This window comes from Vicia villosa, linkage group LG1 (assembly GCF_029867415.1).
Source record: "Vicia villosa cultivar HV-30 ecotype Madison, WI linkage group LG1, Vvil1.0, whole genome shotgun sequence".
In the NCBI taxonomy this organism is placed as follows: domain Eukaryota; kingdom Viridiplantae; phylum Streptophyta; class Magnoliopsida; order Fabales; family Fabaceae; genus Vicia; species Vicia villosa.
The window spans coordinates 164,148,448-164,173,253 of record NC_081180.1 but is presented as its reverse complement, the minus strand read 5'-3'; the positions used below and the strand labels follow the sequence as shown (position 1 = coordinate 164,173,253).

The window sequence follows — 24,806 nt, the reverse complement described above, 5'->3', positions numbered from 1 at the left end:
ATAATATTGAATAACAAAAATTAATTAACAAAATAATATTATAACATTATTTTCTAACCTCCATCTTTTACAATTCAAGTTCTTCACTAATTCTTTAATTAAAATTATGTTCCGTATTCCTTCAAAAATGTACCTATAAAAAAAATCAAAGATTAACACACATTAATAAAATTAAAAGAACTTCAAAATGAGAGATCTTGTATAAAGAGAATAAATATGAAGAAGTGAAAAGAGAAATAATAACATCACTAACTTGAACCTTAAACATGTATATTCAAATGTTAGTAAAATTTAAAAAATTATAATGTTCCACCAAAATAAAGAATTAGACGTTCAAGGACACATTTCAATCAAACTTATTGAACTGTTAAATGATGTTGTCATTTGCAAAGAAGTTGAATAGAATATTGAATATGTAGATGCATGTTTTACCTTATTTCAAAAATATGAATTTGACCATATGATCACAAAAGGAAAGAAAGAAAGGGTGTATTGTGCATGCAAAACATTTGCTAGATTTGAAAAGATTCAGTATTTGACCTCTACAAAGGCTATTAAACCAAAAGCAAAATAACAAAATTGTTCTTACTATTTATAAAGATGGATGTAGTTAGTGGTTAGTTATTATTTTGTAAGATGTTAGTGGATAACTATTATTAAATTAAATTTAGCAAAAAACTTTTTTTGGAGTACCACGATGAAGTTATGGAGTTAGTGGTTAAATGACTTGAATATTAACTCTATAATATATATTAGTGGTTAAATGACTTGAATATATATATATATATATATATATATATATATATATATATATATATATATATATATATATATATATATATATATATTGATAAGATGTTAGTGGATAATCTTATTTATTAAATTAAATTTATTAGTCAAAAAAATATATTTAATGAATTGGAATTTACCTTAAATAAATCAATGTTGTGGTGAGTGGTTTATGTTTTATTTTTTATTAAATTAACTAATTGATTATTTATGATGAAATGGTGAGTAGGTGAGTGGTTTATGTTTTATTTTTATTTATTAAATTAATTTATTTTTTTAGGGTTGAAACGTGGTGAGTGGTTATGTTTTATTATTAAATTAACTAATTGATTATTTATGATAAAGTGGTGAGTGGGTGAGTGCTTTATGTTTTATTTTTGTTATTTATTTATTAAATAGTATAATTTATTAAATGAATTAATGATTTGTTATTTATTTATTAAATAGTATTATTATTAATTTTATTTTAATTATTAATTATTTAATTAGTGGATTAATTTTGGAGGGATTTTTGGAGGGAAATTTTGGTGGGAAGAAGTTACAGGATTATAATTTAGTATGATTATGGGATTTATTTGTCATTATTGTACATTGGCCTAGTGGTAAGGACTTAAGTTTTTGTTTAAAAGTTTCGGGTTCGAGTTCTTATAAGAAACAACTTTGATTTTTTTCATATTATTAATTCAAAATTGTTTAAAAATTAATTTAGTATTTAAAAATAAAAAATAAAATCTAACGTGCCAGTCCACACACGGTTTTAAAGTAGAAAAAAAACTGATTTAAAAAAATATTAACTGAAAGACTTAGGGGTGTTCAAAACCAAACCAACCCAATAGAAAACCGCAAACCAAACCAAATCAAATCAAAACTGCAAAAAACCGCATTTGGTTCAGATTTGTTTGCGTCATCTTTTAACGAAACCGCACGGTTCGGGTCGGTTTGCGGTTTGTTGTAAACCGAACCAAACCGAATCAAACCGCATTATGTTACAACCTAACTTTTACTTAACTCACATCCAACCCAAACTTAAACCTATTATACCTTATCCTTATGATTACGAACAATTTTCTCTTCCTTACACATATGATTTTAGTCCCGATCTTCTCAAATCTCTAATAGCATTATCGTGTCTTCTTTGCCAGATACATCTTCCCTCTTTCACCTTCTCATTTTTATGCAAATGTTCCCTATTTCAGTTTCGTTTTTATCGCACATCTTCTTCTCTAATCTCTTAACTCTTTTGTTTTTTCTTTTTCATCTTCACTAATCTCTCGTCTCTTCTATTTTTTTGTTTCATTATAATAATTTCTATATTGTTTTATGGTATTATTTTATGCTTATTATTCCACTTTTGTCTAATTTAATTTTTACATATTAAATAGAAAGTTGTTGTCAAAATATGACGAGTTTTGTTGTTATTTGACAGTGTGTGAATGTCTAAATACAAAGTTATGTTGTCATCTATATTGAAATTCTGGTGACAGCAGACTCATATGTCATATAAGGATGTCTTGACATCTGATCTAACATTATAAGAGACACAAGGTAGGAGTACAAATAACAGCGCGGGAAAACAACAGAAAAAACACAACAGAATTGTTAACCCAGTTTGGTCTAACTACCTACTCTGAGGGCTACCAAGCCAGGAAGAAGATTTCACTATCAGTAGTACTATTTTATGTAAACAACCTCTGGTTTACAGATAAACAACCTCTGGTTTACTATTTACGGTGATTTCCGATAAACAACCACTAGTCTTCCAAACTATAAAAAATATACTTTGGTTACTCGCAGGATCGACTAGATTGATCCTAGGACATAGTCAAAAAGCTTGTCTTTGGTGATAATTTGGTTCATATTCTGTCAGTTATTTGGCTTCGAAATAAGAAAATAAATGAAATGTAAAGATTGATAATTGCCTTGATATACACGTAAATATAACTTAGGCGAAAGATGAAACAAAGATAAACTTGCAAGAAACTTAAAGTACAGGAACATAAATTGCAGAATGTAAATGCTTCGAAGTAAACTTAAACGAAAGATAAAAGTGCAAGAATGTAAATGACTGAAATCTAAAGAAATACAAAAGAAACTGGAAAGATACTTGAATAAAGATGAGTACAAATGTATTTAAATTGGTGGTGTCATACGTACATTTCTCAGCGAACTCGTTCTCTTAACACTTGATACTTGAGTGATTTGTGAGTGATTTGTACAAAATGAACACCCCGGATCCTGATATTAAGATCCTTATTTATACTAATTTCAACCCTAACGGTCCTACACTAGCGAAACGCCACGTTGCTCACATGCATACGCTTCGAATCCCTGGGGCGCCATCTGTCCTTGTTCGGTTACACAGACTATTTCGAAATTCAAATCTTCCCGCCTGAATTCTCTTTCGATACGTGGCAACATGATCAAAACCGAGAATGTTACGAAAACACGTTAAGCTTCAGTACCCTTCGTATTTCGTAAAAACGCTTAAGTCTTAAAGACAATTTACTTCGAACTAGCTTCAATTTCCATTATCTTTACTTCAACTTAAACAAACATCCTCGAATCATGGCCATCAGGAGCCATTTTTATTCTTAGAAATGGTCATCAGAAACCATTCTTCTTTGAATCCTAACTCTTAAAAGAATATTCTCTTCAAACGAAATCTCCAACTAACATTTACCTAGTCACTACCCAATGCAACCTTTATCTTAGAACTCCATCTAAGACAAGAGAACCTCTGCTCACTCCCTAGTGATACCTAACTGTTACAACCCTGTAACAGCTATTTAAACAACAAGAAAAACTTACTTGATCTTGCTTAACAACTTTGATCAAGAAACAAAATCTCTCAACTCTTACCTAAAGGATTCAAGTGAGAACAATACTTCTCTCACCTATAGGTTTTGAGAAGAACATGGCAGCCATCCCACAACTTGGGTGGTCTACCTTGACAAACCTTAAAAACTACATCTTTTCAATACACGATTTTCGTCAAAACCACTCAAACCGTATCGCAAACACCCCTAAAAAACCTAATATGGTCCGGTTAAATTTTATTAGAGATTAAATTGAGTATTTTTTATTGTGAGGGACTAACTTAAATTATTAAATTATGTAATTATTGTGAGGGAAATTAATTATGATTTAGTAATTATAAAATAAAAACAACGATTTAGTGAAAAAAAAAAAGATAAATAAATTATGGTATGCTCCTTCTTGATGGTTGATAAATTGAGCTTTGACCACTTTATGTAATGTTTCGTCCAAGATTAGTACTCGTGGATGAAAAGTTAGAATATTCTAGACCCATCCCGAAACAACATTCCTTACTTATCTTCCCCATTCAATATTCTGGATTCTTCTATTGACTCATTATTATATAGGCTTAAATACTCTTTTGGTCCCCCTATTTTCATGTTTTTTAAGTTTTGGTCCCTCCATTTTAAAACTCAGGTTTTTGGTCCCTAAACTTTACTTGGAATTTTGTTGGTCCCCCACCAATTTTGCATAGCTGGTTGTGATGATTAAGATAAAAAAAATTAATTTTAATTACTTGGCATTGGTGACTAGATTATTTTATTATTTAATTTATTTATTTAATTAAGTTTTTTTTATAAATATATTTTAAGACAAATTTTATTTAGAAATTTATTTGAGAATTATTTAAGACAACTTTTATAAAATATTTTATTATTTAATTTATTTATTTAATTAAGTTTTTTTTATAAATATATTTTAAGACAAATTTTATTTAGAAATTTATTTGAGAATTATTTAAGACAACTTTTATAAAATGATAATACTGGGCCCATATGCCAATTGACTACGGAGTCTCTCCACTCTAGCCCATTAAAGTGTTACTTATTGTGTTTGTTTAGTCTATATAAACAGCCAAATTTTCTTCATCAAAAACGATGTGGGACTGCTACTGTAACTATTTCTATATTCATTGCAAACAAAAGCAACCCAAAATGCACTTGAGCACTTGCAATCCAAATACGTGGTTCCATTCCATAAACCTTCTTTTATAAAACAAATCTGCTACATTTGTACATATATCAGAGCATCTCCAATGGTGTAACCCATTTTTGGGTTCTTTATGGATCCCACTAGCCACATCATCTTAAAATAATTTTTATAATTTTTATTTTAATTGTATAATTCTAAAAAGTTATTATTGGGCCCACAACTTTACCTCATAAACTAATTTGATTGGGTACCACAATTTTTTCTTAGTTGCATTGCAATGCAATGGTACTATGATGTGGCATGTCTAGGTGGATAACTCAAAAGAAAATACCACCATTGAAGATGCTCTCAAAGCAAACTTCAATGCCACACTTTTTTACTCATTGCAAACTGCATCATCATCATCACTCACTTTTTCTTTTCAATGATGCATCATTAATTGTTGCAGTAACTCTGAGCAAGGTCACATAATGGGAGGAGGAGGAACATGCACATGCAAATTTTTTCATAGAAAATTAGTGTTCATTTGAATTGATTGTTACTCTCTCTATTTCTCTTTTAATTTTAGATGTCTTGTTGAATAATGACTATAACATAAGTGCTCTTGCACTCTTATTTTCATTTGTTATTTTCTTCATTCTTTAACCAACAAAAGTGCAAGCTACAAGTCACCTTGAATATTGACCAAGATAGGTTATAAATTCAAAAATTATGAATTATACTGTGAGTTTTTTTAGGATGTCATAGAACTTGTCTGGATTTAGTGCAATGATGTTACCATTAGAGAGGATGCGGGTTCTTTTCATGATGAAAGAATTTGTTCTTCATTCTCTTATGATTAATGGGCTTTTGAAACAGTTTGTTCCTCATTCTCTTTTGAATCTTCCCGTGCCTTGATAATGGTATATAAAGTGTCATTTTTGTTTGGGGATAGAGAAAAGTGAAGTGAGTAGTGTTTGGGTGGTTAATGGTTGAAGATGGGGAAGAGGAGATAGATAGCAAAGCAGAGTGTTTATTGAAGGTGATGCAATATTACTCTTAAGCAAGTCCCACATAGATTGTTTTTCAAAATTTGTAAGAGTTTATAAAGCTAAAACATACATTAACTATTGTTTAAATTAAATAGAGTAATAATGGGCCTAATGGTCTGAACTATGTGACTAGTGCAAAAAATCTATATATTTTAATTTAAAATTTCTATTAATTAATATATAAATAATTAATTTCAGATAATTAATTTATTAAGTAAAAAATTAATTAATTAATTAATTAATTAATTATGTAAAAACTTGTAAATTAATAAATTATCCTAGTCAACATTTCCAACTCATTAAAAATAATTATTTTATCCTACTAATTAATGCCATGTCACTAAAATTGGAGGGGGACCAACTAAATCCCAAGTCATGTAAAGTTTAGGGACTAAAAAGTTGGTTTTTAAAATAAAGGGACTAAAAGTTAAAAAACATTAAAATAGGGGGACCAAAAATGCAATTAAGCCTATTATATATTAATAACCTCTTCTCCTTCGTTATTCATCAATCTCCTATATTCTCTAAAAAAATCAATCACTCTCTCGTGTTATCAGATCAAATTCATCATGCAAATCTTTGTGAAAACCCTGACCGGCAAAACCATAACCCTAGAGGTTGAATCCTCCGACACCATCGACAACGTCAAAGCCAAAATCCAAGACATGGAAGGCATTCCGCCAGACCAGAAGCGTCTCATCTTCGCCGATAAACAACTAGAAGACGGCCGAACCCTCGCCGACTACAACATCCAGAAAGAATCCACACTCCACCTCGTTCTCCGTCTCCGCGGCGGCATGCAAATCTTCGTCAAAACCCTAACCGCCAAAACCATCACACTCGAGGTTGAATCCTCTGACACAATCGACAACGTGAAGACGAAGATCCAGGATAAGAAAGGAATTCCTCCAGATCAGCAGCGATTGATCTTTGTAGGGAAGCAACTGGAGGACGGGAGAACTCTTGCGGATTATAATATCCAGAAAGAGTCTACTCTGCATTTGGTTCTTCGTCTGCGTGGTGGAATGCAGATATTTGTGAAGACATTGACGGGGAAGACGATTACTTTGGAGGTGGAGAGTTCGGATACAATTGATAATGTGAAGGCGAAGATTCAGGATAAGGAAGGGATTCCACTTGATCAACAGCGTCTTATCTTTGCTGGTAAACAACTTGAAGATGGACGGACTCTTGCTGATTATAATATTCAGAAGGAGTCTACACTTCACCTTGTTCTTAGGCTCCGTGGTGGTTGTGATGTATAGATTCATAAGTTTATGCAAATTTAGTTATTATAGATTATAGATTGTTATGAGTTGATTTATTTATAAAATAATTTTAGAGCCATGGAGATTATTTGGATGTTCATGTCCGGTTACCCTGCTTCAGTGTTTTCGATGTCAAGATGAAAATAGGCAATAATAAACTCTGATGCATTTTTTTAATAACAAAAACCTATCTATCATTTTTAACATGTATTCTTTTCAGTTGCTTGATAGTGTTAGAATTGAATAGAGTTTATGAATTGTTGAGAAAGTTCTCAACTACTGAATGTCTGTACTGTTAATAAATCTTGGTGGTTAAATTTGAATTACAAGGCATTAGTTAATTCGCTTAATACTTCCATAAAAGCTTATATGAGGGGATGTGATAGAGTGTTACACAGTTAGTTTGAATAATTTATTTGGATGATCATGAAATCAACACACTGATTCTGACCAGTGAAATGTACTCGGGATGAGCATGCTTCTATTCAGTGAATAGTTGGGGAGGAGTAGCTAATGCCCAATTCTTGGAGTAGAGATTGAGTCCACAGAAGTTCAGAGTTAGCAAAAGCCACACTTTCTACTTCAGCATTTGAATGGGATATCACCAGTTGCATCTTGTCCCACCAAGAGATGAGATTCTTGCTCTTGAATGGGAGGGATGTCACAGCTTGGGGGCTTAGGTTAAATTCAGCTGCCACATAATTGTTAAAAACTAAAATAAATTACTTATTAGTGTTGAAGTAGTCATAGTTACAAATAAAAACCATAAATCTTGAACAAAATATACTCTCAAATTTGAATAAATTTCAAGAGACAAACACTTTATTAAGCCTTTAATATTGTGAAATCTTAGCCAAAAAAGAGATGAGGAGCAGGTTAGCGAGAAAGAGAAGAGCAGAGGCCGGGGGTGATAGGTGTAAAATGTTAGAGGAGCAGAGAGAGGGCGAGATAGCGGCAGAATGTTAGAGGAGCAGAGAGAGGGAGAGATAGGGGCAGAATGTTAGGCGTTGAATGTTAGAGGAGCAGAGCAAGGACGAGATAGGGGCGGAATGTTAGCCAAGAAGGAAAAGAGTAGCAGAGAGAGGGCGTGATGGGTGTGAAGCAAAGAGAGAAGTATGGGTTGTAGACTCAAAAGCCGTTGTAAGTTATTATAACTTACTCCAAATCTAGACCATTGATTCTTCTCAATCTAATGGTTACAAATAATAAGTAATAGTTTTCTCTCTCCACATTTAATTACTTATTATTTTTAACCACTAGATTGAAAAGAATCAATGGTCTAGATTTGGAGTAAGTCATAATAACTTAGGAGTAAATATTACCCTCCTCTATTATATATATATATATATATATATATATATATATATATATATATATATATATATATATATATATATATATATATATATATATATATATATATATATATATATATATATATATATATATATATATATATATATATATATCATTCATAATAAAAAAGTTAGATGAGAACTTTGGCAAGTCTGCCAAGTGTCATCATTCTAGCTGCACATTCTATTTTAAAAATTTCTATATAAGGTAATATTTCTATATTTGTTTACCATAATTTTAATTTGTTTTTTTATTTATTTATTTTATCATATTAAATTAAATTTCCACATGACTCAACCTTATCCCTTCATCATTGATGTTTATCAGATATATTTCCCTTTTCCCATTTTTTCTTCTTTCCACGCACGGTAGCAACCAACATTTATGGGTTTTTATCGATTTTTTCAAGATAACTGTACAAATTGAAATTAGGTTACTCATTATTCTCAACAGCCATTATTATGCGGCGATTCAGCTCAACAAGTTGCATTCACGAAGCAATTTCTTCAATTTCTTTAATGTTGCCTTTTCATCTCCCAAAACCTGCTTATTTCTACACAAACTTCTTTCTCTTCCATCTCCACAAACCGTCTCTCACTCATTACAACCACGATGCTCTCCTTTTTCCATCTCTCACATCCATATGCTTTCTTCTTCCTTTTCATCTTATTTATTTTCTTCTTCCATCATCATCTTGAAGCGGTTTCTGATGTTTCACCTTCCAACTCCTTCCAAAATCAATAATTGTTTCTTCCTCATTACTCTGCAAGCGTTGCCCCTCTCTTCCTCTTCTTTCTTCTCTCTTCCGCCTCTCTTCATCTTCTTCTTTCTTCTCTCTTATTTTCTTCTACAAATATGTTATTCTTATCTGCTTAGATCTATGGAACTCCGACAATTTTACGATGGTGGACGGTTTGACAGTGGTAAATCATGAGCAACACGAAAATGAAGAGACCACGTCGGCTATAGCGTTTTCGATGGTGTTAGATCTACGGTGACTAATGAACGGCAGTGTCAGTTAGGAGGCCTGTCCAGTTGTATATGTCTCTGGTGAAGAAGTTTGCTCTCACTCCCTGCGTCGCCGATAATTTTCGCGCTCTAGCGGTAGGATCTATATCCTCTGTCATTTGATGACCTCACTTCACATTCTCTGTTTTGATTTTTGAATCGTTTTTTTAGTTAATCGGGTAAATACAGGAAAACTTGGTCTCCTATATAGGAAGAGATGATTAAATTCTATTGTACATACAAATTCTGTCAAGGAGATCAAAGAACAACCTGTGCTGATTAGTGAGCCTGGTGTTGGGAAGACTGAAATTTCTGAAGGGTATTTCCTTAGTTCTTCCTCCTAATTTTTGCCTGTAAGTGGATTATTTTCCTTTTTATTGAGCACCATCATTATTTTCGTCCTTTCTATATTATGCTTATTGACTTATTTGTGTCATTGACACAGACTTGCTAAGAGAAAGTGAAATTTTCTTTTTGGGATAAGAAAATGAAATTTTCCTGCTTTTTAACTTATTTGTGTGTAATATTATTCTTTTTACTATCACTCTCATGTTTTCTTTTTGCAGCCAGCTGAGAAATAGCCACATTTATTTCTAAAGGGTTAATTTTGGGATAAGTGAAATTTTCCTGCATTTTAAATTAATTAAAAAAGGGTCTGTTTTGATTTAGAAAATGTTTATACCGACAATGATGGTTGTGAAAAATCCTGATATCAAAATCAGCTTCTCCTATGGTTAAACAATGAACCTTCTTATTCTAATTTATGATGATGCATTAGATTCTAACAATTGATTCTCAAGTTTTAGATTTTAATTTCTGTTAGATGTTGTATATTAATTTTGTGCCTCTTGGAAGTGCAAGTAGAAAGCCTTATGTGGAGATGCTCTTTGAGGTATTGTATTTGACAAGATGTAGCTATACCAACTCTAATTTTTTATATTAAATAAACAATATTATCTAATAAATTATAATTCCAAGAACATTATCTGTTATAATTTTGAAAATCGAAACGTTCAATCATTATTATGAGAATCACACTTTATGATATTTAAATATTATTATTGAATTGGAAACTAAATCACTTCGTGTCTATTGATTATAGTGTAAAATAAATTTCACAAATTATGCTTTTTCGAATATTTTTTTATTTTTTTTCATATGTTTTAATTTTATTATTCTTTACGAATTTTTAGTTATATTTTTTTTTGTGTAGTGGTAAATTATTTCCTTCATTTTATGGTTTCTATTTCTCATACAAATATTTAAAGAAACAATAATTTTGAAGGCTCATCTTCGCCGGTAAACAATTAGAAGACGGCCGAACCCTCGCCGACTACAACATCCAGAAAGAATCCACACTCCACCTCGTTCTCCGTTTCCGCGGCGGCATGCAAATCTTCGTCAAAACCCTAACCGGAAAAACCATCACTCTCGAGGTTGAATCCTCCGACACAATCGACAATGTCAAAGCCAAGATTCAAGACAAGGAAGGAATTCCTCCGGATCAACAGCGACTGATCTTCGCCGGAAAGCAGTTGGAAGACGGGAGAACTCTGGCGGATTATAACATCCAGAAAGAGTCTACGCTCCATTTGGTGCTTCGTCTGCGTGGTGGAATGCAGATATTTGTGAAGACGTTGACGGGGAAGACGATTACTTTGGAGGTGGAGAGTTCTGATACGATTGATAATGTGAAAGCGAAGATTCAGGATAAGGAAGGGATTCCACCTGATCAGCAGCGTCTTATCTTTGCTGGTAAACAACTTGAAGATGGACGGACGGACTCTTGCTGATTATAATATTCAGAAGGAATCTACCCTTCATCTTGTTCTCAGGCTCCGTGGTGGTTGTGATGAATAGATTCATAAGTTTCTATGTTTTCATTCCTTTAATATGTAATGTTGTTTTTTTTTTTTTGACAGATTTAATATGTAATGTTGTTGATGATGATTAAAAGTTGAATAATAAAAGTTTCATGCAAATTTGGTTACTATAGATTATAGATTGTTATGAGTTGATTTATTAAATAATTGGAAAGCCATGAATTTTATTGAAGTTATATTAACTGAGATATCTTGTCTTCACTATTATGCCATAGATCTTTAATACGCATTGGAATTGAGCACAGGTCCAAAATTTTCAATAGCAAAAGTCTATCAATGATTTCGATTGAATTGCATAGAGTTTATTAATTGTTGAGAGTCTCAACTGAATTTATGTACTTTTTGTAAATTATGATTGTTAAATTTGAATTACTAGCTCTAGGACTTTGTTAATCCCCTTAATAATCACAGCAAGCTTATCTAAGGGGATGTGGTAGAGCTCCCTCAGTTAGTTTGAATCTAAACTTTTCAAATTTATTCGAATAGAGCCTTCATCATGAAATCAGCGCACTGATGATGACCACTGAAATGCCCTGGGATAGCATGCTTGGAGTAGTCAGTGAATAGTTGTAAGGAGTAGTTGATGCCTAATTCTTGGAGTAGAAATTGAAAATCCACCTAAGTGTGTGTTTGGTATTGAGATGAAAATGAGAAGAGAGAAGTATGTGAGAAAGAGTGTATGAAGAGAGCAGGGCCGTCTTTGAGGGCGTGCAAAGCGGGCTACCGTACAGGGCCTCAAATTTTCCAGAGTTAAACTATAGCTAAATAGGGCCTCATAAAATATCAGGTAGGTTATATCATGAGTACATAGGGCCTCTAATAATTTTTTATGGTTAAATTGCGGCTAATCTACACAGAGCCTCCAAAAACTTGTGACGACCTTGGAAGAGAGAAATGAATGAGAAATGAGTGAGACATAGAGTACATTTAATGTATTGTTTGTTATAAAAGAAGTATGAAAGAAATAGAAGAGAGAAGTGCAATTATTTTTGAAAGGACAAAAATACCCTTTGTTTGTTAAAGAAACTAATACTACAAAATTTTATGTTATTAAATTTTTTTAATGTTAATTAAAAATAACAACTATTAATTAATTGTTTTACTATTTTAATTATTTAAAATAATTTAATTTGTAAAATTTTTTTTTATAAGAAAAACCATCAAACTTTGACGTAAGAAAAATAAAATGAAATTAAAAAAATACAATAAAATGAATTTCGGTAAAATCTGGGTAAAAAGTAAGTTAAGAAATAATAAACCCAAACCAAAACCAATCAATAGCTTTTTCTAAATTAACAAAATTTAGTATCATTTGAAACAATACATAAAAAACACAAGGGCTGCATTGAAAACAAAACAAATTAGAGCTTTCTCTTCTCTTTCTCTCCTATGACGAGAAGAAAGCAAAATATGGTGGGACCCACCTATACTCTTTCTCTCATCAACCTTTCTTTGCACTGCGAAGCAAGAGAAGTTGTTCTTTTTCTTTTCAACTTCTCTCTTTGATACTTCTCTCTCTTGTTTCAAACACACCATAAGTGTAGTCAGTGAATGGAGTAGAGATTGAATCCACATACTTCAGAGTTAGGAAAAGCCAACCTCTCTTGTACTCTGCTTCAGTACTTGAATGAGATACAACCAGTTGCTTCTTGTCCCACCAAATTATGAGATTCTTTGCAAGGAACACACAAGCTCTAGGGAGCTGTGAGAGATAGAGACTGAAGACAAGTGCAGTCCCCAAGAGATAGTGCCTTTGAGGTATCTTAGATTCATTTCACAGCTTTTGCTAATGGAGGTTTGACGATGAATTAGCACAGCTTGTTGATGACAAAGGAAATGTCCGGTTTTATTGGAGAGCCCCTACCACAACCTGTACATGGTGGGATCAGAGCCATATTTTGAGATTTTTAAGCCCGCAACCATGGGAGAAGGAAGGGCCTTGGTGTCAAGCATGTTGATCTTGATGAGAGATCGCTTATACACTTTTCTTTGGATGGAGAAAGGAAGCCAACATGTTTGTGTTTGACTTCAATACCATGAAAATAATCAAGTTGGCTAAAATAGTTTAGAGAAAATACTAAATGGAGTTTGGAGATAATTTGATGAGTGAGAGTTGGCTTGTTGTTGTGATGATAATAACATAGCATGTAGATCATGCATGTGCTTTGGAATATACAAATAAAGATGGGTCACATTTATTAGGAACAAAGTGAAGTTGAACCAAGGGACCATTGAGGCCATACATAGTCTTGTTGGGTTTGAAGACCATGGACTTATTCAAAGAAGTCAGGGGGTTGGTTCATGTACTCATCTTCCAAGAAGCCATCGGGAAAGACATTGGGAAAGACATTGTTAACATCAAGCCGATGAAGTTGCCACCCTTTAGAGAGAGCCAAGGTAAGAATTATTTTGAGTGTGATTGGTTTGATCACTAGTGAGAATGTCTCACTGTAGTCATCACTATATCTTCGATGGAATCCTTTGGCATCAAGTCTGACTATATACTTGTTTATAGAGCTATTAGGATTCTCCTTGACCTGAACAACTACTTGCAGCCAATGGAAATATAGCATGGTGGGAGAGGGACAAGAGACCAAGTGGCATTGTTCATTAAGACAACACTTCTGGGTCATGGCAGCTAACCAGGAAGGATTAGAGAGAGTCTGTTTAATGTTTCTTGGCTCAACATGAGAAATAACATGAATAGGATGAAGTCTATGGCAGACAATGATATCCTTTGAGCTAGTGTGCATCGGATGAGTGTTAATTGGTGGAGGTTTGGTTTTGGTGACTGGTGGAAGACAAGTTAAATCTACGTTGTTTCTGTTTTGTGCGAATTTGATCAACTTTATTTATTAAATACTTGTAAAACCATGAAGTTTATTTTGCAGGTCCATGCCCGATTCCTCTGCTTCCACTGAATCTATTGAAGTTACATTAGTTGATCTACCTATTTCACTGAATCTATTGAAGTTACATTAGTTGATCTGTCTATATCTCAGACAACTATGTTATAACCATGTTATAACCGTGATTATACATATACATTAGTATTCACGCATATATCTTGGCCCTTGAGAAATTTCATTTCACTAAAACTAACCAGACTTGTAATTGTACACAAATCCATAAAAGGATATGCATTATCAAACCTTAATAGCTTATGTCCTAATGATATATGAAAGACACATAAATTTGTTGTCAAGGTTTTCTCTCTTAAGATGGGAAGACATTACAACCCTGATCCAGTGATGCTGACATGCTAATTTCCCCGATTTGCATAACAATAATAACCTATCAATGTTTTCTTGCATGAATCATTCTTATTGTCTTGTTGCATGATAAGCTTGATGTTAGTTAGCTGGTAACCAAGCTTATATTTTTTGTTCTTACTATGCCTTTCGTGCATAGGATCGTTAGAAATGCACTTCTTAACGTATCTCATTTCATCCTCACGAGTATATTCTCAGTATTGTTGAATCATATGAAAAAGCTATACGTCTGCTATACAATCTATAAGTGTAATTCTGACTTGATGATGTTGTTTATATTGGTCAATAAAAGGGCTTCTGTACAAGACTTTGTCATTTTAATTTCTTTGAACTTTGATACAAAATATAATCCTTACCAATATCTCTTTTGTTTTTTGAATTTGTCATTCTAATTGCTGTAAACTTTGGTACAAAATGTAATCCTAACCAATAGATCTTTTGTTTTTTTTATTGGTGTAGGTACGGAATGTATATCCCGGATAATCTACCAAGCTGCCCAGCTACATCAAAGACACCCGATTCCAGTCGACTATTAAGACTAGAAACCTGAACATTATAACCACTTAATACCATTTATGATCTCAAAGTGACAAGGGAACCATCACCATGATAGCAATAAAGACGATTTAATTACTCTATTAGGTACCATATATTATAAATATGCAGCTCCAAGAAAAAGGAAGGAAGGAATGCTAAAAACACAAAATCCTAATAACATTGAGAACTTCTCCCGACCACATCACTTTTCTTCCAAGGCTTCAAATTCTTATATAGTTTGGGATTTCTCCAGCCATGCATAATGTTTGGAATTTTAGTAGTTACATTTTTAGCTTATACAGTTCCCATCATCTATGATACTACTGTCTTTGACTAAAATATTTCCAGAAGCCATTTTTGTTATTGCATTTATTTAAGATATAATTTATCCATACTGTCCATGACATAGCTAGGACATTAGAAACTTGTTTTTTTTTTGGGTTTAGTTAGAGAGGTAATATCCCGAGTATTTAAAAATGGAGATAGTTTGAAAAGATTGTGGTGAGCAAGGTGCTAGCTATCACAAGTCGATGTGTCGATGTGTGTGGGGAAATGTTAGAACCAAAATACCCATACACATAGAAGTTACACATCGCTTCAATGTAGCCTTTGCCTAGAACTCTCAGTCCAGCTGTCAGAGTCTGGAATTTAGAAAGCATTGCTTCAATGTTTTCATCATCTTCCATCTTGAAAGCCTCATACTTCTGGATGAGAGCTAGAGCTTTGGTCTCCTTTACTTGAGCATTCCCTTTATGAGTCATTTTCAAGGATTCAAATATCTCATGAGCTGTTTCCCTATTGGTTATCTTTTTGTACTCAGCATGAGATATAGCATTTAACAAAATAGTTCTTGCTTTATGGTGATTTTTGAAATCTTTCTTTTGAGAATCACTCATAGCTTGTCTGGTGATTTTGACTCCACCAGTTTCTGGATGTTTGTAACCATCCAACACCAAATCCCATAGGTCACCATCTTGACATAGAAAGTAGCTCTCTAGCCTATCTTTCCAATATTCAAAATTTTCACCATCAAAGACTGGTGGCCTGTTGAATCCATTGAAGCTGTTGTTACCATTGTTGTTTTGTTCAGTAGGAGGTGGAACTGAGGTTGCCATTTTCGTGTTTTTCTCCTGAATCTTTTGTCTAGCACTGTTAAGTGTTTGCACCTACAACCAAGGCGCTCTGATGCCAATTGAAGGAGTGAAAAACTCAGACCCCGATAATAAACTATCAGGGTTATATTTATAGTGGAAGCATGTAACGTGCGTATTTACTTGGTCCCCCACGTCTCCATCTTTTTTTACACAATTATAGAACGACACTTTAGACGTGCGTCTTCACTTTAACCTAGAATAGTGGAGACAGGAGTCTCCACTTTGATCTCATGGTGACGTGGCCAAGGAAGAGTGGGAGACGAGCGTCTCCATCCTTCACGTGGACTTCTTCAACTTTGGGCTTGGGAGACGGACGTCTCCAAGCTGTTAGGCCCAAGACGGGCATCTCCTTTCTTTCATGGGCTGAGCCACGTTGCTCTTTGCACCTCCAGTCTTTACTATTGCTTCACTTCTTCTTTACTTATCTTTTTAGATTTATTTTTCTTCATTTCTTCTTCTTTTGACAAATAGTTCTCAAAATGAACATAACACCTGAAACAATGAAAATATCAGCATAATACCAACATAAAGCAACTTAATTAAAATAAAATAGAGAAATAATCTATATAAATCAAGCCAAATATGTGATACATTTTCGTGTTATCAGTTCACCTTCTGAATAAGGCTACCTCCAGTCCACCTTCTTCAGGTGATTTGCCTCTCAAAAGAGGTCTTAATCCATTATAACCAATTCATGATTACAACTGCACGAACCTCTGTCGTGACTAACAACCTGCACAGCCAACTGTCGTGACTAACCATCTGGACAATGACCCGTTCAGTGATCTCCACGAGATATAATGTTCATTGACTCAGGAACCCTACACAATCTACCTGCTGTGACTCCCTACATAACTAACTTGTTATGACTAACCCTACACAAGCTACCCGCGAGTGACTAACCCCTAGATGACTGAACCGTTCAGTGATCCCTTCAGGACATAACGTTCATCAATCTAGTAACCTGCATAACAAAGCGTTGTAACTAACTCCCTGCACAGCTACCTGCTGTGACTGACTACAATGGACTTTTCAGTGATCTCCACGAGATATAACATCCATTGACTCCTGGACTCCTGACCTTCACTTGGTCTCCAAGAGATTTCCACAATGACCGCAACCAATTGTCTTCTAAAGCTTCTGACCTCAACTGGTCGCTCAAGGCATCTTCTAGAGATTTACAGATGTGCTTCTTATTCAAGCAGATGGTCTCCTATTCTCAATACATATGTTTACGACTCACTGACTAGAAGTCACTTCTGGAGCCTAAATAATCTCTCAGAAGTTTCTAAGATATAACACACTACGAGCAACAACTCTATGTGTTCTACATTTAAATACAAGAATAACAAATAAACTTGTAGTCTTCTTGTCTTCAACTTCTGTGTGAGATCCTTGCATGTTGGTTGTTAAGCAGAATATGAGCATCAGCTCCAAATGGTAAGTGCTTCTTCATGCTGATCTTTGTCTTCAAATCTTCTTAAGCTGATTTAGAGCAGCAGCTCTATTGTCGATTGCTTATGATTTGATCTTCATCTTCTGAAAGCAGATTTAGAGTAGCTTTATTTTGAGATGCTTCTTCAAATTATCTTCATCTTGTTCTAAAAGAAAATTAAGAGCAATAACTCTTGTATGGATTACTTCTTTCAGGATTGGTCCTTTCTTGTCTGAATAAGGAGATTAGAGCTCCAGCCTTTGAAATTAATTCCTTCTTATAAGACCATCTTCTTCTCATCTTCTTAAGCATATATGGAGCATCAACTCTCATGTTAATTGCTTCCTGTGAGTAAATCTTCATCTTCTTCTTGAACACTGATCATATAGCTTGTTACAGCTCATAACACATTTAATGAACACAAGTAAACATGAAACACTTCTTTGAGCAACAACTCAGTGTATTCAGTTTCACAGGTCATTTAATATGTACAACGTATGAGTTGATCAAGTATTGGTGAACTTATGATAACTCCAGTGGAAAATACTGCTCAACAGCAGAGATTTCTTCTTTGCTTGTATTAGGCATATCGTTTGTGTATATAACACAGTGGATTATCACATACTAAGTATGTGTTGCCTCTTGTGGAACTTCTGAAACATGATTTCAACATTCTTCTTTTACACTTTCATGCTCATTTGTTCTTCCACAGATTTTCTCTTAAGATCTCTCATATTCTGCTCTCTGTAGATGTATCATGAATACATAATCTGATACACACACTGACTGCATACTCTGGATGCATACTTGGAAGTATACCTTCACGTTTTGAAGCTTGGTCTATTTATAGAGCTTGGTATGTTACCGTTGGAATCTAGCCGTTGAAATTTGTTTGAATATGGCTTTGAATGCTTCGTCTAGATTGAGCCTTTTATGACATGTGTTGTTCTTGGCAAAACCTTATCTTCAACATGATGATTGCAGTTGATGGCGCGTTTCTTTGAATTAGCTTGTCTTCCCAATGCGTTGCATGTGGCTTACTTCTTTTAATCAACCTTGGGAGTTGTGTCAATTAATTGTTGTAACTGTTTTGCTAATGGTGATGTTTGTAACGGTTCTCCCTGATTCTAAGCTCTTGTGTTTTATTCAATTTGTATGTTGAGCCGTAGGTTCTTCATTGACTTGTACGCGACTTCTACTGATGTTTGTATCTTGCATGTCTCTGTGTCGTAGCTTCAGAACTTGTAACTTCAGATCTTCTGATCTTTCTGCGTGCGTGATCTTCTGATGTTGCAAAGCTTCTTGCAGCTGATCTTTCTTGTTCATTTTCCTTGAAGCTTCTGATGTACTTTCTGATTGTGTGCTTTTTGTGATACTGTTGTTGTTTCATATTCTTCTGAGTGGTCTTGTACCTCATTGTTGCTTCTTTACTTTTGATTTGCTGATCTTGACTTGTTTGACGTATTCTTAATCAGAACATCTGATGAATGATGTTTAGCTTCATCAATCTTCTGGATGTTTGATTTCATATCTGAGCCAGTTTCTGATGCAGTTGTTGTACTCTTTTTCTGATGAATCCTGTATAAGATTTATAACATAATATCTGCATACTAAATGAAACCATTAGTAATAAAATTGTTACTCATAAAATATATGCTTGTTATCATCAAAACTAGATTCTGAACATAGATTCTCAATCTTGTTCTAACAATACCTATCTGGGGTACCCTCTTTGGTCTCGGTAGGATGAAGAAGCGAGGGAGACTCTGATTGAGGAGCTCGAGGAAGATCCAAAGAATGCGCTTGAGGAGGTGGAAAGGACCCACGACGCCCACGTGAGATTTCACTTCTTGACGCAAAGATATGATGTTGAGCTCTTTGCGGCATAATAAGCTGCTGGTGACCCATTAGAGGTGAACATATACAAACAACATGTGTTGAGGTGTTACTTCCTATTTTTGGTAGGTACTCAGGTGTTTGTGGACACGAGCTCCTCGTAAACAAATGTCGCTTACCTAAGGTACTTTTTGGATATCGCACAAATCCATGAGTACAACTAGGGAGTGGCCACACTGGCGTGAAACTACTATAAACTCGGAGAGGGATGCATGTGGAAGGCAAGGGCCTTGGCAGGAAGCTATTCACTCTTAGTGGTAACAATCTTATATCCTTATACTTTTTCTCAAAGTTGTTCATTCTATATTCGTGATAATGTTTGATCTCTGTTTTTTTTTTCATTTCAGGGTTGGATATTACAAAACTTCCCTAAGATCATTGGATGGGGAGAGGTGATTGGCTACACTGAGGCCATGTCGCGTGTTAGTGCCATCGTCCCCCTCAAAGGGAACTAGGTGTCGGATCCGTACAGAAACTATCTGGACCGCATGACTACCGAGGAAATCCGTTATGACTACTACGCTCTTAACCGTGAGACGGTTCCGTGGGATGACGTTGCATTATATTCTAGATGGTTGGCTGCCAATTCGAACATCATTGTTCGCTATCTCCCAGAGCGCGTCATGCGGCAGTTCGACTAGTGTCAGACGATTCCTCGCTACCCTTCTGTCTCCGCTCCTATCGTGATTACCCATCGGTAGATATATGAGATCTTTGTAGACTTTGAACATCACATGGTTCCAGACGAGGCTCAGGCCACCAGATTAAAGGTAGACTGGAGCTGTGTCGGCGGGTACATCACTTGGTACTTCATGGTGTAACACCCCTACATGATCCCTACAACAACGGGATCACCACCCAGACCAGCCCATTAGGAGATCTTGCAGACTCACGAGTCTCAGTTGAACCACACTAAGGATGTTACTCCTCGCTGTCGTGAGATACTTGATATGGCGCGGACAGGCATTGACAATGGTTTCTTCCCTGAGGGTTCTGATCACAGACGTATATTGGATGGTATCATGAGGGTGACAAATGGGACATTTTTGTACCAACGACATCGTGTCAGGACAGGTGGGGCACTTGACGGTATGGCATAAAATTAAACTAAACTACAACTAACATTTATTTATTTATTTATTTTTAAATTAAAAAATATCATAGGCTTTTCTAGAAAATTTAATTTTTGTTTATATTATTCCAAGTAATAATAATGATGGAAATAAAACTTCAAAGAATGTTACAACCAAACACACCCTAAAATGGAGCGACAAACGTATCAAATTAAAAAAAAAAAATTAAAAAATTAAAACCAAAATTACAATAACTAAACTATGATAATCTTCTTTGACGGTTGCTAAAAAGAGCTTTGACCAATTCACCTGATGTTGCGTGCAATAGTCGTGTGGATAAAATCGCCACGTCAAGTGTTGGAATATTCTATACCCTTTCCGAAACAAAATCCATTACTTATCTTCTCCCATTCAACGTTCTAGGTTCTTCTATTCACTCCTTATAAATTAATAACCTCTTCTCCTTCGTTAATCATCAATCTCCTCTATTCTCTAAAAAATCAATCACTCTATCAGATCCAATTAATCATGCAAATCTTTGTGAAAACTCTGACCGGCAAAACCATAACCCTAGAGGTTGAATCCTCCGACACCATCGACAACGTCAAATCCAAAATCCAAGACAAAGAGGGCATTCCACCAGACCAGCAGCGTCTCATCTTCGCCGGTAAACAATTAGAAGACGGCCGAACCCTAGCCGACTACAACATCCAGAAAGAATCCACACTCCACCTCGTTCTCCGTCTCCGCGGCGGCATGCAAATCTTCGTTAAAACCCTAACCGGCAAAACCATCACACTTGAGGTTGAATCCTCCGACACAATCGACAACGTGAAGGCCAAAATTCAAGACAAGGAAGGAATTCCTCCCGATCAGCAGCGGTTGATCTTTGCAGGAAAGCAGTTGGAAGACGGGAGAACTCTTGCGGATTATAATATCCAGAAAGAGTCTACTCTTCATTTGGTGCTTCGTCTGCGTGGTGGAATGCAGATATTTGTGAAGACGTTGACGGGGAAGACGATTACTTTGGAGGTGGAGAGTTCGGATACAATTGATAATGTGAAAGCCAAGATTCAGGATAAGGAAGGGATTCCACCTGATCAACAGCGTCTTATCTTTGCTGGTAAACAACTGGAGGATGGACGGACTCTAGCTGATTATAATATTCAGAAAGAGTCTACACTTCACCTTGTTCTCAGGCTCCGTGGTGGCAGTGATGTATAGATTCATAAGGTTCTCTGTTTTCGTTCCCTTAATATGTAATGCTGTTGTTGATGATTGAAAGTTGAATAATTAAAGTTTTTAATTTTATGCAAATATGGTTATTATAGATGATTATAGATTGTTATGAGTTGATTTACTTATAAATTAATTTTAGAGTCATGAAGTTTATTTGGATGTTCATGCCCGGTTACCCTGCTTTGTTTGGATCACTATTAAGTCACATTGTTTTCAGTGTTTTCTATGTCAAGAGGAAAATAGGCAAAATCAACTCTGATGCAGAGATGGAAATGATTTCCAACCTGCACTCTTCTTAGTTGCTTGATAGTGTTAGAATTGCATAGAGTTTATGAATTGTTGAGAGTTCTCAACTACTGAATTTCTGCACTGTTAGTAAATTGTGGTGGTTAAATTTGAATTACAAGGTATTAGTTAATTCCCTTAATACTCCCATGAAAGCTTATCTGAGCTGATGTGATATAGTGTTACACAGTTTGTGTGAATGAAATGCACTTGGGATGAGCATGCTTTCTCATTTGGGAATCAGGCTCTTTTGCAAGTTAGGTTGTGAGTTAAGGCAATAGTACTTGTATTGTTGCAATACTATTCAGTGAATAGTTGGGTTATTGGGGGTAGAGATTGAGTCCACTTAACTGTACTCAGTGAATAGTTGGGGAGGAGTAACTAATGCCCAATTCTTGGAGTAGAAATTGAGTCCACAGAAGTTCAGAATTAGCAAAAGCCAAACTCTTGTGTTCTGCTTCAGCATTTGAATGGGGTATCACGAGTTGCATCTTGTCCCACCAAGAGATTTGAATGGGATATCACCAGTTGCATCTTGTCCCACCAAGAGATGAGATTCTTGCTCTTGAATGCGAGGGATATCACCAGTTGCATCTTGTCCCACCAAGAGATGAGATTCTTGCTCTTGAATGGGAGGGATATCACAGTTTGGTGGCTTAGGTTAAACTCAGCCGCCACATAGTTGTTAAAAACTAAAATAAATTACTCATTACTGATGAAGTAGTCAAATGTTACAAATAAAAATCATAAATCTTAAACAAAATATACTCTTAAATTTGAATAAATTTCAAGAAACAAACACTTAATTATTCCTTTAATATTGTGTGGAATCTTAGCCAAGAAAGAGAAGAGGAGAGGTTAGCCGAGAAAGAGCAGAGAGGGCGAGATAGGGGCAGAATGTTAGGCGTAGAATGTTAGAGCAGCAGAGAGAGGGAGAGCAGTATGGATTATGGATAGTAGACTCAAAAGCTGTTGAAAATAGTCCTTTCAGCATAGTCCTTTGAGCATATTAAAATTAAGGAAAAATCAGACACGGCAGTCTCGACCGTTCTAAGCTGCGTCCCCGCCATTCTGCACCGATTCCGTTACTGATTTGTCAACCGTTCTTGCCATTGAGCCGTTTTGCGCCAATATATCAGTTATTCTGGCCGAGTTGAACAACCTAGGATCGTGGCATATTGGGAGCCCCTACCACAACATGCATATGACGGCGGTATCAGACACGAGATCAGAGCCATCTTTAGAGAGCTTTGAGCCAGCAACCATGGGGAAGAAAGGCTTGGAGTCAAGCCAAGCATGTTGGTCTTGATGAGAAGATTACTTATATATTTTCCTTTGAATAGACAAAAGAAGCCAACATGCTTGTGTTTGCCTTCAATACCAAGAAACAAGATGGCTAAGTTAGAAAATATCAAATGGAGTTCGGAGATAATTTAATGAGTGAGAGTAAGGTTGTTGCTGTGATGATAATGGCATCATCACACAATCCTCTATCTCCTATTAGTATTAGTATTAAACCGTGTTACATCAACACTATATTTTTTAAATCCATGTTGTATTTGTAACTTTTAGTCTCTAGCTCTGTGCTGGAAATGTCTAGATAGATCCATAATTTTGTGTTTTTTTTGGTTAATCTATGAAGTTCATATACTAGAAACACAACACCGAGACTGATGTGTCGACACTAGTAATAAATTAAATGTAATTATAAACGTATGTATTACATACCCGTTAACTAATATTTTTATAATATTTTTATGTTACTTTCTCTGTCTCACTGATTTAGTACTCCACTACATATTATTAATAAGGTTAATTTAGTAAATGAGACGTATTTTATCATTGAAATCAACCTAATTAATCATTTTCTTAAAAAAATCAACATAATTAATTTTTTTTTTAAAGCGTGTCCATTAAATTTGATAAATTTTATTTATTAAATACTTGTAAAGTCGAAAAGTTTATTTTGGATGTTCTGATTACACAAAAAAAATTTAGTATTCACACATTTATCTTGATCCTTAAGAAATTTCATTTTAGTAAAATTAATCACATTTCAGACACTAATCAATAAAAACCTATGTTCATAAATCCTAATAACTTATAAATAGGAAAGACACAAATTAATTGTTTCAATAAATCATATTTTCAAAATTTTCCCAATTTTTTTATAAGAACAGGCTTGACGGTTAATTCTTAGACAGTTTGGGATTTCTGCCGAGACCATTTCCTCTATTATTGCATTTATGATATAATTTTTCTTGATGTATATGGGTAACATAGGAATTTTTTTTTTATGTTTGTGGATAATGTAGAATTTTTTTTTTTTGTTTTTTTTTTTATGTTTGTGCGTAATGTAGAAATTTTTAGTGAGAGGTGACACACTGAATATTTAAAAATGGAGAATAATTTGAGTGGCATATGTTAATTGCATTATGATTTGCTATTAATATGAAAATTTAAAATCTGGAAAACTAACCCATCGTTAGTTGGTCCAGTGGTGATTGGCGCTGGATTTGGTAGGGAGAACCACACATCACTATTACCATAATATTCTTAAAATCAAATTTTTGATCATTAATGCTAAATTTATGAAAATATCCTTATAGAA

At 34.5% G+C, this 24,806-nt stretch overlaps 2 protein-coding genes across 2 annotated transcripts; both read left to right on the top strand.

Annotated features, from left to right (window-relative positions):
• Window positions 1-6,305: 6,305 nt before the first annotated feature.
• Window positions 6,306-11,229, top strand: LOC131658690 (polyubiquitin 11-like). Its single transcript, XM_058927961.1, has 4 exons — window positions 6,306-7,052; window positions 9,426-9,517; window positions 9,676-9,740; window positions 10,707-11,229. Exons 1-4 carry the CDS (start codon window positions 6,359-6,361, stop codon window positions 11,212-11,214), a joined length of 1,359 nt encoding a protein of 452 aa, XP_058783944.1. The 5' UTR covers window positions 6,306-6,358; the 3' UTR covers window positions 11,215-11,229.
• Window positions 11,230-21,079: 9,850 nt separating this feature from the next.
• On the top strand, window positions 21,080-21,988 carry LOC131644586 (polyubiquitin 11-like). The gene has a single exon (XM_058915134.1). The coding sequence runs from the start codon at window positions 21,200-21,202 to the stop codon at window positions 21,893-21,895; it is 696 nt and encodes a 231-aa protein (XP_058771117.1). The 5' UTR covers window positions 21,080-21,199; the 3' UTR covers window positions 21,896-21,988.
• The last annotated feature ends 2,818 nt before the right edge of the window (window positions 21,989-24,806 follow it).

Coding starts and splice junctions, on each gene's coding strand:
- LOC131658690 (XM_058927961.1), top strand. CDS start 6,359: ATGCAAATCTTTGTGAAAACCCTGACCGGCAAAACCATAACCCTAGAG. Junction 9,518..9,675: donor ATAATTTTCGCGCTCTAGCG/GTAGGATCTATA, acceptor AATTCTGTCAAG/GAGATCAAAGAACAACCTGT. Junction 9,741..10,706: donor AAGACTGAAATTTCTGAAGG/GTATTTCCTTAG, acceptor ATAATTTTGAAG/GCTCATCTTCGCCGGTAAAC.
- LOC131644586 (XM_058915134.1), top strand. CDS start 21,200: ATGCAAATCTTTGTGAAAACTCTGACCGGCAAAACCATAACCCTAGAG.